This window comes from Herpailurus yagouaroundi, unplaced genomic scaffold, assembly GCF_014898765.1.
Source record: "Herpailurus yagouaroundi ecotype Mexico unplaced genomic scaffold, PumYag 140, whole genome shotgun sequence".
NCBI lineage: Eukaryota > Metazoa > Chordata > Mammalia > Carnivora > Felidae > Herpailurus > Herpailurus yagouaroundi.
The window spans coordinates 40,633,185-40,651,255 of NW_024412395.1; the positions used below are offsets into that span (position 1 = coordinate 40,633,185).

Consider the following 18,071-nt stretch of genomic DNA (forward strand, 5'->3'; position numbering starts at 1 on the left):
CTACCCTCTACATGGAGAACAACCTGACCCAGTTGTTGCTCAGTAAACATTTATTACTTGACTGTGACAGTGCTACAACTCACCTTATTTCTTGTCTAATCTTTTAGTTTATACTTTTGAAGGAATTTCTAAAATATGAGTAATGTCGCAAAGCATATTCTCATCCCCTAGAAGTCACACCTGTCAACATTAACCACATTAACCAATTTCCTTTCAGTCCTTTTTTCTTACATATCTTTTTTATCTCGTTAGTAATAAATGCACACACACCTTTTTATTTCAAAAGAAATGAAATGTTACAGATAAAGCTAAGGGAACCAGTAATCACTTTTTGTGCTCTTAAAATTTCATTAAAGGGCCTTCATTTGTGAAAGGCATAAGAAGCTGGAGAAATGCTGAACCAGTGCCAAAACCTTTGTAGATTAAAAAAGAAAAATTCTCATCCAGTGTAATGTTTTTTTCAAAACAAGAGACTCAGAAAGTTCTTGATCAACTCAAGTTGTCCTCTAAACACACATTTATTTTCCCTTAGGAGTCATTCACCAAGTTTACTGTTCACTTGCTATGTGCTACAGCAGTGAGCACATCTCCCAACAACCCCTACCCCTGGGTACCTTACATGCAAGGGCAAGGTAGATGAGGTACCCGTGAGTAGGAAACACAGCCTGTCAGATGCAGATGGGGCAAACAATAAAAACAGGAAAGGTGATAATGGAGGAAGTGGAAGGGCTCTGAGACAGAAGAGTGCCTCACGCATGTGATGGGCAGCAGGAAGCCAATGGGAACAGAGCAAGTCAGGAGTGGTGCGGGAAGGTGTGGCGAACCAGTGCCAAAACCTTTGTATATTAAAAAAAAAGAAAATTCTGTAACCAGAAATACAGGACCCTGTGAGTCAGTGTAAGGACTTTGATTTACTCTGAGGAAAATCAAAAGCCACTGGAGATCATTCAGCAGAGGAGGGACACAGTCTGGCTTCCCTTAAAGGGGTCATCGTGGCTCAATGAACCTTCCCCTCTACCAAGTACAGATTAACGGTGGCAGCAGTTGTGGGGAAGTGGTTGATGCTGACATGGTTGAAAGAGTCAACAAAATTTGCTGAGGGATTAGATGAGCAGCAGGAGAGGAGGAAAATGTCAAGGATGACCCCAAGGTCTTTGGCAAAAAAGACCACAGGATGAAATTGCACTTACTAACATGGGGAAGCCTACGGGAACAGGGTTTTAGGGAAGACCAGGTGTTTGTTCTGGACATGTTACATTTAAGACCTTTATTAGACATCCATGTGAAGTGTCTGGTCAACAGTAGAATATACCTGAGTTGAGTTCAGGATAGAGGTCCAAACTAGAAATAAAATTTGGAAGTCATTTGTGTATAAATGGCGTATTTAGAAAAGTGAAATGGGCTGAGATGAATAAAGAAAGAACTGTAAATGGAAAGAAAAGAGGCTTAAGGGCTGATATAATTTTCCCCAAGGAAATGGGGAGCCAGCAAAAGAGCTGAAGAGTAGCCAGAGCATTCAGAAGAAAATCAGGAACGTGTGATATCTTGGAAGCCAAGGAAGTGCTTCAAAGGTGAGCACGTGTCAAATGCTCTGCTTAACCAGATAGGACAATTGACACTTGTCCAGTTGAACGCTACTGATGTCACACGTTTAAGAGAAGATGAGAAATTAGAGGATAAGAATTAGAATTTTGAGGATACATCACTCTTCCAAGGAGGTGTGCTGCAAAGGTGAGCACAGAAGCTTCCTTGATTTTCTCAAGAGTTAGGTTTCTGCTGATAGAATTCATCTGCAGATATCTAGCCTAGCAGTTTGTATCAAGGTATATAGCCGGCACACTCCTGCTTGCTCGAGTGTTGCAGAGCAGTCCTTGGAGCCGGTGTGGGGTCTGTCTTTCCTGCCCCCTTCCGGCTGCCTAGCACCTACAGGCGGGGAGATAAACACCAGCAGCAGTGTCAGGACCTGGCTGAGAATGGCATGGTTATGAGGTGCGAAGGCCCTGTGAGGCCATCCCAGGTATCAGAAATTTCAACTCTCTTCATTTTTTGTTTTGAGATATCTCCTGCTCTGTGGTCCATTTTGAAAATGTACAATTTAGAACAGCTTTGAGTGGGTTTTTTTGACCTGGTTCTGCCCTTGACTCAAGAGGAACACTGAGGAGAGGTAGTCTTGAATGGGAGGTGGGGGCGGAGTTAGATGCAGAAATGCCCCACCTCCAAGAACAGGGACAGCGCTATCCCTGAACATGACTATACTCCCTCCTCCCTGAAGCCCTCAGAATCATTACAACCCATATCCTGTTGTCTGGGGCAGAGAAAGTGCTTCCAGCCTGCCCACCTCACTACTTCTCCCCTTCCTAAGGGTTTCATTAGGAAGATAAGAGGAAATCAGATTTTAGATACTGTGGTACACATCTGAAGTCGAATTTTCGATGTTGAGATGAACTATGAAGAGGTATCCCATTATCCTTACCGCTGACTCCCCAAGCGCTGATCCGCCCCTGACGTGGTGATCTGCAGGCCTGTGCTCAGGAAGGAGGCTGCACTTCCCTCTTCACTTATCACTGAAGCCACTGATTTAGAGGAGCAGCCCTCGAGGTGAAAAGCAGTGACTCATGGTGAGCAGTGCTTGAACAGAGCACCAACATTCAGCAAACGTCTTCAGAGAGAACTTACAACTGACCGTATTTTCCAAATTGAACATTACAGCACATATGTACGTTTACCCAGAGGCATAAATAAGAAGGCAATGCTGGTGTTTATAGGAAGACCTAGTCATGGGGGAAACATTTAAAGTGGGAAGGTCCGGGGCGCCTGGGTGGCGCAGTCAGTTAAGCGTCCGACTTCAGCCAGGTCACAATCTCGCGGTCCGGGAGTTCGAGCCCCGCGTCAGGCTCTGGGCTGATGGCTCAGAGCCTGGAGCCTGTTTCCGATTCTGTGTCTCCCTCTCTCTCTGCTCCTCCCCCGTTCATGCTCTGTCTCTCTCTGTCCCAAAAATAAATAAACATTGAAAAAAAAATTAAAAAAAAAAATAATAAAGTGGGAAGGTCCTCTAGTACTCAGGATGCGAGGTCATGGTCGAGTTAATCCCAAAGCCCCAGGGAAGTCAGCCCCATGGGAGATATGGAGGGGAGCTAGGGGCTGACACCTGAAAGAGGCCTCCAGCTTAGAGGGTCATGGCTCATGCCAATCACAGCCTCTCACCACAGACTTGACTGCCTGAGAGTCTCACTTTGGTCCTAGCCACCTGGGCCAGCCCTGAACCTGCCCAACTCCCAGGTACACCTGATTCCTCGGTCATGTTTTCCAGCAGTGGCCCCTGTGTCCTCTGGGCCTCTTGATCACTGGTTTGCAGCTTAAATCTCTGCAAATGGAACCTGAGGGTGTGCCTCCCACATTCATTAACATTACCTCGCTCTCTCCTAGATCATCTCTGAAGGTGGTGAAGGCAGCAGCCCAGGTCTTGAATACATTGTGGCAATATCGGGACCTCCGGAGCATTTATAAAAAGGTAACTTAACAAGAATAGCTTTGGCATAATTAGCATTCATCAGAGCACACATTCATAATCATTTATTGTAATGAAATGTCATTATTCATTTTGAGAGGTTTCTTTTTCTCTTTTAACTCCACAGGATGGGTGGAATCAGAACCATTTTATTACACCTATGTCAACGTTAGAGCGAGACCGATTCAAATCACATCCTTCCTTGTCTACCACCAACCAACAGATGTCACCCATCATTCAGTCAGGTCAGTAGGCAAACTCCACTCCTTCGCGAGAACATTTGTGTGACAGACGTTTTTTTCCAGCCAGAGAAGATTGAACATAGACAATTAGGCCTGTCACCTCCAAACACTTAGGAGGTGGATTTGCTTTTCAAGCGAAGAGCCTTCTTTGGGAATTACATGCCAGTGTAAACAACAGACCCATTTCCCTCCTTCCATTTTAAAAGTTTATGCAAGTTTACCCACAAAAGATGGGCCCTCCATCCCATCTACTCCCCCATGATTCTGCTTCACTAGGTTTGTGAAGGGGTCTGGGAATCTGTGTTTGATAGGCTGGCCAGGTGATGCGGCTGCAGGAGTAGAGGAGCACACTTTGAGAACCACTGGATTATGCCTGAAAACAGCTGCCCTGCCTGCCCACTAGCTAGAAGTTTGGAATCTCCTCCAAAGTGATTTTTTAGTTTTCTTGGTGAAAACTCTTAGAAACAAGGTCCTCTAGACATGATCTTTACATCTGCATTCTGGGGAAGCCACGATCTCCTGCACCTTCCTTCTTCCCAGTTAAACCTCCATCCCCTGGCTGTATTCCAGACCCTACCCCCACCTGCCACCTGCCCCCACCCCTTATCCATGACTGATGGGAATAGGCTCTACAGGTGTGTTCGCAAGAATTCCCTTTGACTTGTAAGTTGGGAATCTTGGCAACCACACGACCTACTTATTAGTGCCTAATTTTGTAGAAAGAACGTTCTGAGACTCAGGCTGTTTTTTATATACAAGGACAGAATATTACTACCAAGCCCAGTTAGTCCTATAAATTTAATTCTTAGTTAAATCAAACAGGAAAAGTAGTATCTTTTTTTTATTTGGCTTTAAATCTCCCATTCTGACATATAAATATTATCTGTTGTATTCAACTGTGCTACTGCTGGCAGTCTTATTTTTCATGTGGACAAATGTGGCCAGAAAGACAAATATAGGACTGGTGGTTCTTACCACATAATTGGATAGCTCCACTTGTACTAAGAGTTTTTTAAAAGTGTCTGTGCCTACTGCGTCTGGTGTATATTTTTATCTTAGTTTTTAAATTATGAGTTGTTTTCTTCAAAGAGACTTAATGCTTGGTTTTTGACATCCTTGCTGAGCTTCCAGGTGTAGCCTGTGGCTGTCTTCTTGTATAAAAATGCTCAGAACTCTTTAGGGACTCTGGAATAGGGGTGTCAGGGGAAACAAGAGATTTGGCTGCTTAACCAAAGGCATATGTAGCACAGGCAAAAGGATAATTTCAGACAGATTAGGGCGTAGTTACTAAACAATGAACTTATTTTGAGGGCCTCACATATATACACTGGACAGTGTTGATGAGCCCATCCACGTTCCTGAACGTAGCTTTTTGGATTCGGTTTGAGAGGAAGGATAGAATTCGCACTTGTTTCTCCAGTAATTCTAAGCACTAATCCTCCACCTATCAGCACTGATGTGGTCTCGACTTACTGGCACTTCTGACGCCTTTGCGCTAATGTAATTGTGGGAGTCGGGTGGGTATGATCTTTGTCCTGCTATCTTCTAGAAAGTAAGCAAAGTGAGTAGCACATAGACACAGCCCATGCATGCTCACCTCCCTTTAACACACAGCAGCCCTACGGCAGTGAAGTGACCTTTTAGGGAAAATATTTCAGTGTCCTGCCTCTGAAAGCATCAAGGTGTGCAAAAGCACTGGTGGCAAGGTTTGCAGGCTGCTGCTTTCAAGTGGATCAAGTGAATAAGTGACCACTTTTATTTATAATTAACTTTAGTGCAAGCAAGATGACTTTTTAATGAGGAAAAAAAATGCGTGAAGCTTTCCTTCTGTGCAGAAATGCTCAAAAGGAGACCTGTGGATGTATATGTTATTATTAAATATCTGGCTCAAGCTGGGATAAAAAATCGTCTGGGGTTTTGTGAGGCTGAACTTCTTAAGGAGCCAGGCTTACTGAGTTTATAAAATTTCCCTGACAGCTGATCACCATAAAAAGACGTATAAATGTTATGGGCTGGGTACTCGTACTCAAACACATTCAGAGATGCAGATATTTTTGAAATAATTAAAAATCAAAATATGCCATAAAACATCGATTTACTAAAGAACTGCACATAAAGGATAATAGACGGCTGTTTTACAAGCAACCGAACCGAGATCATAAAATAGCAAATGTACCTCTCGCATGGCTAAGAAGTTACCCTCGCTCCGTTGTAAAGGCGCTGTAAAGGCACGTCGGAGTCCTTGAGGCCCATTACCGGGAAAGCTGCATGGTTTCTGCGCTGCGCCCCTAACTGGGCAGCCCGGGCTTCAGCTCTCCGGAAGCTCTGCTCTCGCCACGCCCATTGATCCTCGAAGCAGCGGGCTTGCAGGGCTTGCAGGTCGCACTGGCTGCTCTTCAACTCACAGTACCTCTGAAGGCTGATTTTTAGCATCAGCTGTGTGGCATTGCTAATTGCTGATTTGTATTTTTCCAGAGAGGATTTTGCAGAGACACTGACAGTCTGCTTTCTCTTTCTTCTCCTTTCTCTCTCCCGTCTCCTTCTGCCTCTCCCTTCAGTCGGCAGCACCTCCTCCTCACCAGCACTGTTAGGAATCAGAGACCCTCGCTCTGAATACGATAGGACCCAGCCACCTATGCAGTATTACAATAGCCAAGGGGATGCCACACATAAAGGCCTGTACCCTGGTAAGACGCCAGCTGGGTGTGTGATAGAGTATCTCGAAAAGCCACGTGTTTCCAGGCACCCTGCCAGCAGCCTGGGAAATAGCCCATGCCTGTATTGAGACGGTCCCTCCAGCAGCAAACCATGTTCTAGCGTCAGCATTTCCTGCTTGGGGGGCTGTTGCCTTTTCCGCTTCTTTTAAGGAAAACAAGCTAAGGTAGTGGCCTAGTGACCACAAATAAAAGAGCACTGTATCCAAATGGGAGATGGTTTCTGGCTCTCCCCCAGCGCATTCCCTTTGCTCTGCTCCCCCAACCCCCATCCATGCAGTGTGTCCCTGTGTGTCCCACGTATCAGAACTCTGAGTTCTGTGACTCTTTGCAAGGCCACACATCCTAGACTGGTTCTTCTTTTAAATTCAAACCTGAGAATGGTGATCAATTTCATTTACATTTTCATGGAAAAGAGTTTGAATGAATAACACAATGTATAATGTGATTCTTCCCAGGGTGATTATATTTTAAGATAACAAAAATAATGTTGCACAGTATTAATATTTTTATGTCATTCAGAAAGCTGGGCATGACATTTATTTAAAGGATGCCAGCCCTAAGAGTTCCCAGGATTTCATACTGTCCCCATTCTTGACTCTCTTGCAAATTATAACTACTCTAGAGGTTTCAAATAAGGCAGTGTGACTGAGCTACCACAAAAGAGTACTCTTTTCTCAAAAAACCTATTTATTAAAAAGAAATAAATAAAATCTGGTGGCAACTTAACTGCTGGGGGAGCCGTCTCAGTTGTGCTGTTGTCTTTGAAATTGTGATTTCACAGGACTGTTTACTAATCGACTGTTGTTACTATGGCAATTAATAGCTCAGAAAATTGCAGATGCTACATTTCAAACACCAAGCTTTTTGCAAAGGAAATGCACAAACTGAAGTGCGTTGTTCCTTCAGATTTGCAGCAGCCTGCTTTATTTTTAAGATCGCCTCCTTAGCATGCATGCCCTTCTGTATCTTCTTTGCTTGCTTCAATAAACTAATTTGCCTCAAGTATGTTTCATTTTCCTCATTAAAAAAAAAAAAATCTTTGTGAGCCCTAACAATAATAGAAGGGTAGCCAGTGACGTCATTGGGAGTCTGCTGTGGACTCTTGAAGACCATCATCGGATTATCAGATCCTTTTTGTTTGAAAATGTAGTTAAATATGGCAGACACAAGACTGTGCCTCCATGTGGCCACACTGCTTAGAACATGCCTGTGCCTGCTCTTTCCAGGGCCTGGGACTTGGAATCAAAGTTGTTCTGAAGGCATGGAGCTTGTTCTAATATGTTTCCCTTCCCCCATCTGACCCAGGGCTCTAGCTCAAAGCCCTGGAAAAGTGATGTCCCTCGGCTGAGGGAGCAAGGCTGCTGTTCAGAGCCAGCCAGGGAACTCTTCACAGCTATGCATAGCTCCCCACAGTGACCAGAAGTTGAGAAGGAAACCTTCTGGTGTTCTGGTATTGCTTTTTGGTGACACACACACACACGACTTGTCTTTGTCGTATTCATTAGCCCCTAACAACCCTGGGGTGAGCAGCAGCCAGGCTAGATCCAGGGAACTCAGACTGCTGACTGTCCCGATCTACGCTGGCACTGGGAAAGGCAGGCCCTGTCAGGGAGCCCACACAGCCTAATGGACCACAGTAATGAGCACTAGTTTTAATTTCATAAAATATTTTCTTACAGGCTCCAGCAAACCTTCACCAATTTACATCAGTTCCTATTCCTCACCAGCAAGAGAACAAAATAGACGGCTACAGGTGAATTTGCAATGTCATTTTTACAGAAGGTCGATTAGCAGGGATCAACATAGGAAGGGGTCCGGGTCGGTTGACTTACCAGAGCTGGGCCAACACAGCAGGGGCCAAGGAGCTTTCCCGGGGCATCTCCGATGCGCTTCAGAATCTCCTCTGTGGTTTAAGCAAATCACCTCCACAGTAGCCCCAGGTGCTTGAATATCCAAATCGGTGCTGCCGAGACCACCATGCCACTGATGGGAACCAGCTGAGAAGTCTAGCTCCTATTCTTTGCCCAGTAATTTCCTTTTCCCACTCCTTTTTTCTGTTCACCTCTAAAATCTCTTCCATCCTCTGTGGGGAAAGGTTGGTAAGCATACTTCATTCTCTCATCTCATTGTTCTCTTTTCTGTACACCTCATTCCTCATCTCCATGACTCCCTCCATATCCAAGCCATGGTTTGAAAACGCTTGAGTCCATGGCCAGGTCTCCATTAGTCTCAGAAGTCAAAGTGGACTCGGCCCTACTGGGGTGGACCCCACTCTCCATCAGAGTGGGTACTAGTGATTATAACATCCAGTCTCTGCTTTCATGGGGACCTAAAATTTATTTCAGTCCTTCCTGATGCCATGCCCACGTGGGTCATCTGATCTCTCCTCCTACCTTCCAAAAATACATGAACAACTGGGGTTTTCCAAACAAGCCTGTATCCTCAACTTCAGATAAGGATGCTCCAAAACCTCCCTCCATTTCATCTTTTCTCTAGATGGACAAAAAAAGAATTTCCCAAATTATTTATAATTTATGCCATAGTTTTTAAGTCAAGAGAGGGGAAAAAAGAACTAAAAATCATAACTCTAACTTAAAAAGAGAATTTAGCTTTGAAATGCTTATAATGTTAGAATGTGTTTAGTTCCAGAACATGGTGTTTTGATACCTACGTGGTAAATTTGTTACATCTTACTAAGTGAGGGGATTTGGACATGATCAAGAGGGAAATCAGACATAACAACCAGGGCAGTTTTTCTCTAAACCTATTTGAAGTTAATGTGAGATCAGAGATGAGCTAAGACAACACAAAAGGACATGGGGGCAGGGTACCCTGATGTGGATGCCCACATGTGCTCACCTTGCTTCCTTACAAATCGATTGGTCCTGGCTTGGGGAAGTCTTTTCCTTTCGAACCATTTGCTCACATGTCTCTTCCAATTTTATTACTCTGCTGCCTGGAGATTGCTTACTCCTTTAATAGTACCTCACATTTGTCCTAAAACTGAGGGATGGACTCAATCTTCATCTCTGAGGTAAATGTTTTAAAAGATGGTTCTGCACATATACAACTATCTGAAGCATGAAAATCCAGCCTCCAACTAAATTCATGATGTACTAGTGGTTCCCGTGTCAAAGCAAAAATCAAGGCCATCCTTTCACTGAGCATGCCCAGGTAACAAGCCCCTCCACAGCAGAGCGCAGAACTGGTCCTCTAGTGAGGAAGGAGGTAGCCAGAGGCCACCTCAGGCTCTCTGGAGACACCAACTTCTAGAGGCCTTAGAACAGGGCTTGAGCAAACTCTGCCAGCCTACTTATAAACATAGTTTAAAATCCTTACAATCTACTAGTAAACATAATAGCATGTACCAGAAACAACTCTGAACCATATGTTCACAAATACTGAATACTGCTTTAAAAATATGAAGCAGGAAACCCACGTTAATTTCCCTTAAACATGTATTGCCAAAAATTGCTTTGATTTATTTGCTTTTTCATTTTGTCAACAGCATCAACAGCTGTATTATAGTCAAGATGACTCCAACAGAAAGAACTTTGACGCATACAGATTGTATTTGCAGTCTCCTCATAGCTATGAAGATCCTTATTTTGATGACCGAGTTCACTTTCCAGCTTCTACTGATTATTCAACACAGTATGGACTGAAATCAACTACAAATTATGTAGACTTTTATTCCACGAAACGACCTTCTTATAGAGCAGAACAGTACCCAGGGTCCCCAGACTCATGGGTGTAGCATCAAGATGCTCGGGAGAGGAACTCTTCTTGCTAACCTTGTTTGGATTGAGATGAAAAATCCGTCTTGCTGATTTGCTGATGAAATGTGAAAGTGAAATGGAAGGAATGAGTGAAGAGCATTTTTTTTTCTTTTTTGAGGAATTATCAGGGAAGTGAGGAAACCTTTGGGAGAGAGGACTTTCTAAGCTCTATTTAGGTGTTAGATCTAATTACTTATAGATTCTGTAGTCTGGTGAAGGTGTGGGCGATGTGATGAGAGGTTTGAGAAATGGGTGCAAGGAGGTGGGGGATGTGTAGGTCAAATCAAATTAAAGATGATTTTTTTAATGTGAATAAAGTTATGTTCTGATAGTTTGTACAGAAAAAAAATAATAAAATGGATGCCCTTCATGTTTTATTGCTATTACTAAATGTCAAGATTGTATGCTATTATGTCTTGTAAATTTCTTTTGTTGGTGTAAATATGGAAATGCCACATTGGTTAAGTGCCATCATTTGTAATGCAGTGTGTCATTTGAAAAGAGATTTGAAGAAACTGACAGCTTAAAAGACAAATGGGAAACCCGAGGAATTGTTAGCAATTAAAAACAAACTATAACATCCTTTGTTTTCAAAATGAATAGTGTACCTTTGAAGCACAAAGTCCAGTCTGGTATAGAAGCGCCATGCCCATTCCCTGCCTCTTTCATAGGACACTTCACTGCCATTTTCTATGCACATGAAAGAAAAATAAATGTGGAAATTTCATCCTTGGAAATTTGTTCCCCGTTCTTTTTTTATTTTGTGTGTAATATGGAAAAGCACATGCTATAAATGTGAATCTAAATGCATGTTGGAAACAACTTAAATATATCCAAGTATTATGGACCTTTCCTAGTTTTATACACTTTGTAAGATGGACAATACCAAAGAATGAAACTGTGAAATTTCCTCCTCCTTAACCACCTTAGTATTTTTATTTGGGGGGATCTGTTTTGAATCTATTGTACATTGCCATTTTATCTTTTTTTTTTTTTTTCTTTCCTTCGGACTGCTGTATGTATTTAACACCACTTTTCACCTGAGTGAAAGTCCCTCTGGCAAGACCGGCCCTAACTAAAATTGACAAAGACTCCTCTTGGCAATTTTGTAAAGAACTCAATAACTACGTAAGAACAGTGGTTGGGCACTTACTGGTTGGCACCAGTGTAGGAAACCAAAAGAAATTCGAAATAATTCTTTTGCTGAATGATCCCATGAGACAATAATCTCTGGATTAGAGACAGAGTGGGGGAAGGCCTGCATACGTGACAGGGGTTCCAATAATACCAAGCAGCATTACTTGTAAGCTTTTCTCCATTTATCAAGACGAGGGGTACCAACACCACAAGGGCCAAAGACAGGCCCTTCCCAAGTTTTGCAGTTTCCGCCCTGGATCTGACATGGGAAACAACACATTTGGCAAGTCAAACCCAGAGCTGTTGACTCCGCTCAGTATATCCTGCGACTGAGGTACAAATCCTAGATTAAAACATGCGTGCTTATGTTTGTGAGTATATGGAAGGAGATGTAGGAGAATAGTGTTTCCCTTTGTTGAACAGACTGTAGCCCAAGATTAGAGTCCAAAGTGAAATGGAAATCCAAGTACAAACAGGAATATTTCTAAAGTCTGCCGGTGAGGGGACTTAATGATGCGCAGGTTATCTGAAATGACAACACAGTAAGACTGCCAGGATGTCCCCGGCCTCGTGCGCCCTGGCAGAGCTCAAGAAACAGCCCTCTAGGTGGCAGGCACTGCCAGATTTCCCTGAGGAACTGGCATCAGGATTCTTGAGAGGTCCGGTATCCATATGAGCTTTCAATCACTGACTTCCTTGGACCTGACATTTTCACGTCTGGGTTGAAGACCCTTACTCGAGTCAGGAATAGAAGAGGATCTACAGCGGGCCTAAGCTGAATCACAGTTAACTGTTGCTTTTAGTGACCTCATCTGTCTTTGAGATACCTTAGTGGTCACAGGTGCCCAACTCTGACAGGCAGGATTTCAAAAACTGATCCAAATTTGGGTTACAACCCACGTGGGCGTCCACCCAGACCTCCTACTCGGGCCAGAAAGAGACCTTTGGGTGAGGATTGGACAGAGAAGATCTGATGCCCTATATGGCTCCTTCCTTGTAACTAGAGAAAAGAAACTATAGATAGAGCCTGAAAAATACAAAACTGTATCCCTGCTCAAAAAGCCATCCTAGGGGCGCCTGGGTGGCGCAGTCGGTTAAGCATCCGACTTCAGCCAGGTCACGATCTCGCGGTCTGTGAGTTCGAGCCCCGCGTCGGGCTCTGGGCTGATGGCTCAGAGCCTGGAGCCTGTTTCCGATTCTGTGTCTCCCTCTCTCTCTGCCCCTCGCCCGTTCATGCTCTGTCTCTCTCTGTCCCAAAAATAAATGTTGAAAAAAAATTTTTAATAAAAAAAAAAAAAAAAAAGCCATCCTACTCTTCCTTCCAAGGTATAAGAATAAGCAAGCCCTGCTGGAACAAAGCTGACTTTTGCTACCCTAATGTCACAAGGTAGCATGTGGAATTCATGCCCCCCAAAAGAGTTCTGTGGTTTCTGCTCAGTGCACTTCAACCGCATCCTGCAGGTCAAGGCTGAACTGAGCCAGTGTTGGAGAGCTAAACCAGTGTGTCTTTACCCTGACCATACATTAGAATCACCCGGGCAGCTTTCACAACTAAGAGGGCTCTATCCTGACCAATCGAAAGCACAAGGAGGGGGGGGCGGTGGTGGGGGGGGGGGGGCCCCGGCACCAGTATTCTTGAAAAGCTCCCTGGATGACTGTGATGGGCAGTCAAGGTGAGAGCCACTTGGCCCACACACTATTACCCTCTACCTTCCTGCCCTGTGACCCGAAATTTTGGTGGTTGGAGTTTGGTGTGTGGAGTTTGCCTGGGAGAGTGGTAAGAGATCTGGAGTATTATCATTGAGATTTTAAACTTGGAACGTGAAAGATGAGGTTTTCCTTCTTGCCAGTTTAAAATTTAAAATGTGTGTCCTTTGAAGCCCAAGGATGTCTCATGAGTGTCAGAAATGACCTCACAGAACCATCAATTAATCCAATCATTGGGGCGCCTGGGTGGCTCAGTTGGTTAAGCATCCGACTTCGGCTCAGGTCGTGATCTCGCGGTCCATGAGTTCGAGCCCCGCGTCGGGCTCTGTGCTGACAGCTCAGAGCCTGAAGCCTGTTTCAGATTCTGTGTCTCCCTCTCTCTCTGACCCTCCCCAATTCATGCTCTGTCTCTCTCTGTCTCAAAAATAAATAAACGTTAAAAAAAAAAAAAAAAAAACAGGTAAAACCTGTTTATGGTGATAGACATCAGAACAATGTTGCCTAAAGGGGTGGGTATTGACTAGAGAAATTTGGAGATGATGGAATATTCTAGATCTTGATTGGGGTGGCTTTTACATAGGTGTATACATTAATCAAAACTCATCAAAATGTTCACACAAGACATTTCATCACAGGTAAGGTTTATTCCAATTTAAAAAATTACTAACATTTGTTTTAAAAGGCACTAAAGAAATACGTGATGACATCATCTGAGATGTAGTTTTCTATCTTAGAATCACAGTGATTTTACTGAGTGGAGAAAAATCCAATTTATATATTTTAAACCTTCCAAAATAGCTACTTAAGAGTGGTGTTAGAGGTGGTTCTTGAGAGGATGTGACCATCAGTTGACCTGAGAGCTGGACCCAGGCAGTCAGAGGCTCCCCATCTCCCTCCCCGTCCTTAGAATGTGCACTCTGCTTGCCTTCATTACCCTGGAAGCTGCCCCACAGAGCCTTGAGATAGTAATGTGGTGGTGAGGCCGTCTGTTACTGAACCCATTAAGGCTTCTATATAAACTTCTAAGATCCTAGTGCGCAGGTGCAGAGAGCTGCTCATCCTGTCACCCCCCAAGACAAGCTTCATAAACTCTCTTGCTTATTAAATCTGACACCTACGAATCTGGATGGTCTGCCTCCTCTGGTCTCCCCTGGCCCTCCATCCACGGAGGCCAGTTTGCAGACCAACAAGTGGTTTCTCAAACAAAAGATTTTAGCACAAAATTCTTTGTAGTTATATACACAAAGTCTGTTTAAAAGCTGACAGCTTACCAAAGTTAAATTTAAACAGAATTCTAGAAAATACATATTTGAAAAGCACTATATGGGAGTGTCTTTTGAATGAGCTATGATTGTACAGATTTACGCGTGTGTTGACAAGAAAGTAAGTTCAGAAGTAAAACAGGCTCACGTTTAAACATGTTGCCAAGAGAGAGAAGTGTGTCACCTCTTTTACCTAATGATCCAGAGAGATGTGTAAATAAACATCTCACCGCCTCAGTGCTACCCAAGCCACAGGGAAGAAGGGGAGGGAAGTCCTTCCAGCAAGGTACCAGAGAGGTGTTAGCAGCAAAACAAACAGATCAGTGAAATCAGAGGCAGAACAGCTAATGGGATTTTAAACTCTACAAATGCAGAGCAGACTTTGAATTCAGAGAGGATCTTTGCTGTAAGTCAAGGAAATCCTTGCTAGAGAAGGAATGAATAGTCTTACTCTTAATTAGAGTGCATCTGCAGAGGGAGCTGGAAGAGAGCAAAGGATGCAACCATGTCTGGAATTCCCTAGGTAGTTTCCACCCTGATGGACAGCTGCCCTTTGCTGGCCTGTGCCAAGGGCTGTACTCATCCTCAGAGAACTATACGCAGCCATGAGCTGCCATCATACAGAATAACACTCCTCAGCTGGTACTTGTCAGTTCTGCCTCACTTTAGGAAATCTTGACTTTTGTCCCCTGCCTCACTCACTCTTGTGATAGCAGTTTGCTGTTAATTCATCCGCCGGATGGCTTGACTTGACTTGCTATCTTTATGAATGCACTTATTCAGGACAATCCTTCAAGGCTGCAGACACAAAAAGGAAATTATTAGGAAGCAAATTATGACTTGAATTGTATCTGTTTTAGTGCCATTCCCTGTTTTTATGTCAGCAGCTTCGCTGGAAGCAGCTGGCATGTCCCCTAAGTGGCTGTTTGTGCCTATTGCTGTTGCCTAATTCTAACTCGAAATCACTAAAAACCATTTTGTGCTGTCATAATCATTTGCATGAGCCATAACTAGCTCTTTCATTATTAAAGCCCATCCAATGGTTGGGGGAATTTTGATAAAGACTTCATGACACAATGGATTATTTCACCCTCCATTCACATCCCATTGATTCCAGAGCTGACCAACGCATTGTCTTGTAAAATACAATTAAACACAACTTGCACTGGGTCAAAGGTGTAATTCTGAGATCAATGGGAAAATATCCAATTCTTCCTTCAGAAATCCCCTTTAGCTGATTATTTACTCCCCCCACAGGCATACACCCCTAAAATTTGCCTTCATTTGCTGGCAATAAAATGTAACATGTTGAGCTTTGGCCTTGATGAGCTGCCATCCACTGAGTACTGATCTAATAAAATGACTTCAGGGAGGATGACATCCCTCTAGTATGTATCTCTCTTCAGGGCTCTTCAGAGTCAGTGGCTGTCCCAGCCCAATCCCAGGGAGCTCTCTCTCCTTTCTACAAATGAGAATGAGTAGTGAGACACGCCCAGCTTCCTGAAGACTAGAGGAAAGAATTCAACCCAGATGGGCTCCAGGATGGAAATAACCATCATAGGAGGGGATCTGGCCATTATAGAGATGGTTGTGCTGTAAGGAATGTATTTCAAGCCTTTAAAAAAATATTTTGTGAAAACAAACCAGGAAGTGTATTGTATAGCTAAGTGATTAAAATATTTACATGTCCACCAACATTACTGCAGTCACGGCCAGAAGGCTCATTCTTGTCTGTAAACTATGGTCAAAAGATAATGGTGTGTTTATTCAGTTTACAAATAATTAGGTGACTCCTTTTTCATTTTTCTCTCATGTGCCCTACTTTTCTTATTGTAACTTTGATAATTAACTCTTCTATGGAGAAAAGCTATCAAAGGAAATGTAAGGTGGTACTGAAACCCTTCAAGCCTGTCACTATGTAACATCTTAATGGGAGAAAAGCTGGTCCAACACCACTTGAAACTACTAATATTGTCCTCCAAGTCCACATCACTGGGTTGTGGTAGTGATGTATCATCACTAAGGAATTATATTTAATTGAAACAACAAAGTTCCCTAAAGTTGAGGCTTCAACAAGATAAGTTATAGAAGGTTTTGGGGTTTTTCTCCTCCACATTTTGAAATGAACAGAGAAAGACAGACCAATGCGAGTATGGTAGTTCTATAATGTTCTCATGGACCCAGGCTCCCTAATTATCTCTGGGCATGGGCCTCACCCTCATGGCTTCCCAGCTGGCTGTTGAAGCTCCAGTCATCACATCCTCATTCTTCAACAAGGAGTTACAAAAGTGGAACCTGCCAACTGAGTCATTCTCTTAAAAGACCTTTATAATCCTCACCCATCTTATTTTACCTGTGCCAATTGCTATCTCTACTCATGCAGGGGTTCTGTTGATAAGGAAAATGAGATGGATAAGGGGAAGTCACCATCAGTCTCTGCCTAGGATACAGATGATTCTATGAGGGCATCCCCTACACTTCCATTACTTTGGTTCCTATGAATGTGGGCTCCACGCCAGAGACCTGTGTTGTATTAATTCCATGCTTGGGGAGAAGCCATAGTACCCATCCCTCCCTAGACATGAAATATAACCAAAATTGGTGACATTTCTCAAATTCAGCTTGTTCCCAGCAGGTCAATTTCAATTTACTGTTCCATCTCAGTTCAGTTGTTAACCTTCAAAAGCCAGTTACCATCAGCAACCTGTGGTCAGAAACCCTGCCTTCATTATGGCTTCCAATCTCCAAGGGGCAACGCCACGGGAGTCCACAAAAGCACCTCAGGAGTCAAGGGGAGGAACTGTGGCCCCCTCTCTCCACTGTACCAATAGCAGCCCACCACGAGCAGCTTCCTATATCATATGTCCATGTAAGATTATTTTAGCAAAGTTTCTAAGGCTTAAAAACCAAGCAAAGTAGTGATAACCACTGTATGGTCCATGAATGACCTTACGAGCAGCTCCCTGGAGACCTATAGCTCTGTGTGGTCCTCACTGGCAAGGCTGGTGGAGTCACAGCAGCAGCCTTCTTCAGTGAGTCACTTTAACTCACCATGAGTCTATGGAGCATCCCCATACAATGTCCTAGGCAACTTGGAGAAACCTAGAGGCCAATGAGGCTGCCATCACCTCAAGAATTTGAGCCCCACTGAACCCATCAGAATAGAGAGCAACCATCAAGTCTGAGTTGAGTTGTCAAGGAAAGCCTCAGAGAATAAGAAGGACTCAAGCTGAACTTAAGATTAATTCTTTTATTTTTTAATTTTTTTAATGTTTATTTTTATTTTTGAGAGACAGAGAGAGACAGCATGAGTGAGGGAGGAGCAGAGAGAGAGGGAGACACAGAATCCGAAGCAGGCTTCAGGCTCTGAGCTGTCAGCACAGAGCCCGACACGGGGCTCGAACCCACAAACTGTGAGATCATGACCTGAGCTGAAGTCGGACTGAGACACCCAGGCGCCCCAGAACTTAAGATTAATTCTAAGCTAAGGTGCCAGGGAATAAATAGGAATGGCAGGGGGCTAAGGAGAAAATCAGCTGAACCCAGCACAGGAAGAAGGTCAAGTGAGAGAGATGGAAACAACAGTGAGTTTCTCTCACTGGTTTTGGGTAAAGACAAATCTAGGAATAACCCTTTGTCGAGAGTTTACTAGGGTATTAGGTGTCAAAGACTGTGCTAAGTGCCCTACTCACATCCCATTTGGTCTTTGCAACAGTGCT

At 43.6% G+C, this 18,071-nt stretch overlaps 1 protein-coding gene across 12 annotated transcripts in view; it reads left to right on the forward strand.

Annotated features, from left to right (window-relative positions):
- The window catches only part of PKP4 (plakophilin 4), a 241,099-nt gene extending 230,116 nt beyond the window's left edge, over positions 1-10,983 (forward strand). For 7 of the 12 annotated variants that reach the window (XM_040475139.1, XM_040475142.1, XM_040475143.1 and 4 more), the window contains 5 exons: positions 3,427-3,511; positions 3,636-3,753; positions 6,309-6,437; positions 8,147-8,220; positions 9,976-10,983. In XM_040475139.1, the coding sequence (XP_040331073.1) occupies positions 3,427-3,511; positions 3,636-3,753; positions 6,309-6,437; positions 8,147-8,220; positions 9,976-10,224 (655 nt within the window). In that variant the 3' untranslated portion in view covers positions 10,225-10,983. Of the gene's footprint in view, positions 1-3,426; positions 3,512-3,635; positions 3,754-6,308; positions 6,438-8,146; positions 8,221-9,429; positions 9,502-9,975 lie in introns of all 12 variants that reach the window. The other 5 variants (XM_040475145.1, XM_040475150.1, XM_040475146.1 and 2 more) reach the window with 4 other exon arrangements.
- Positions 10,984-18,071: the final 7,088 nt, after the last annotated feature.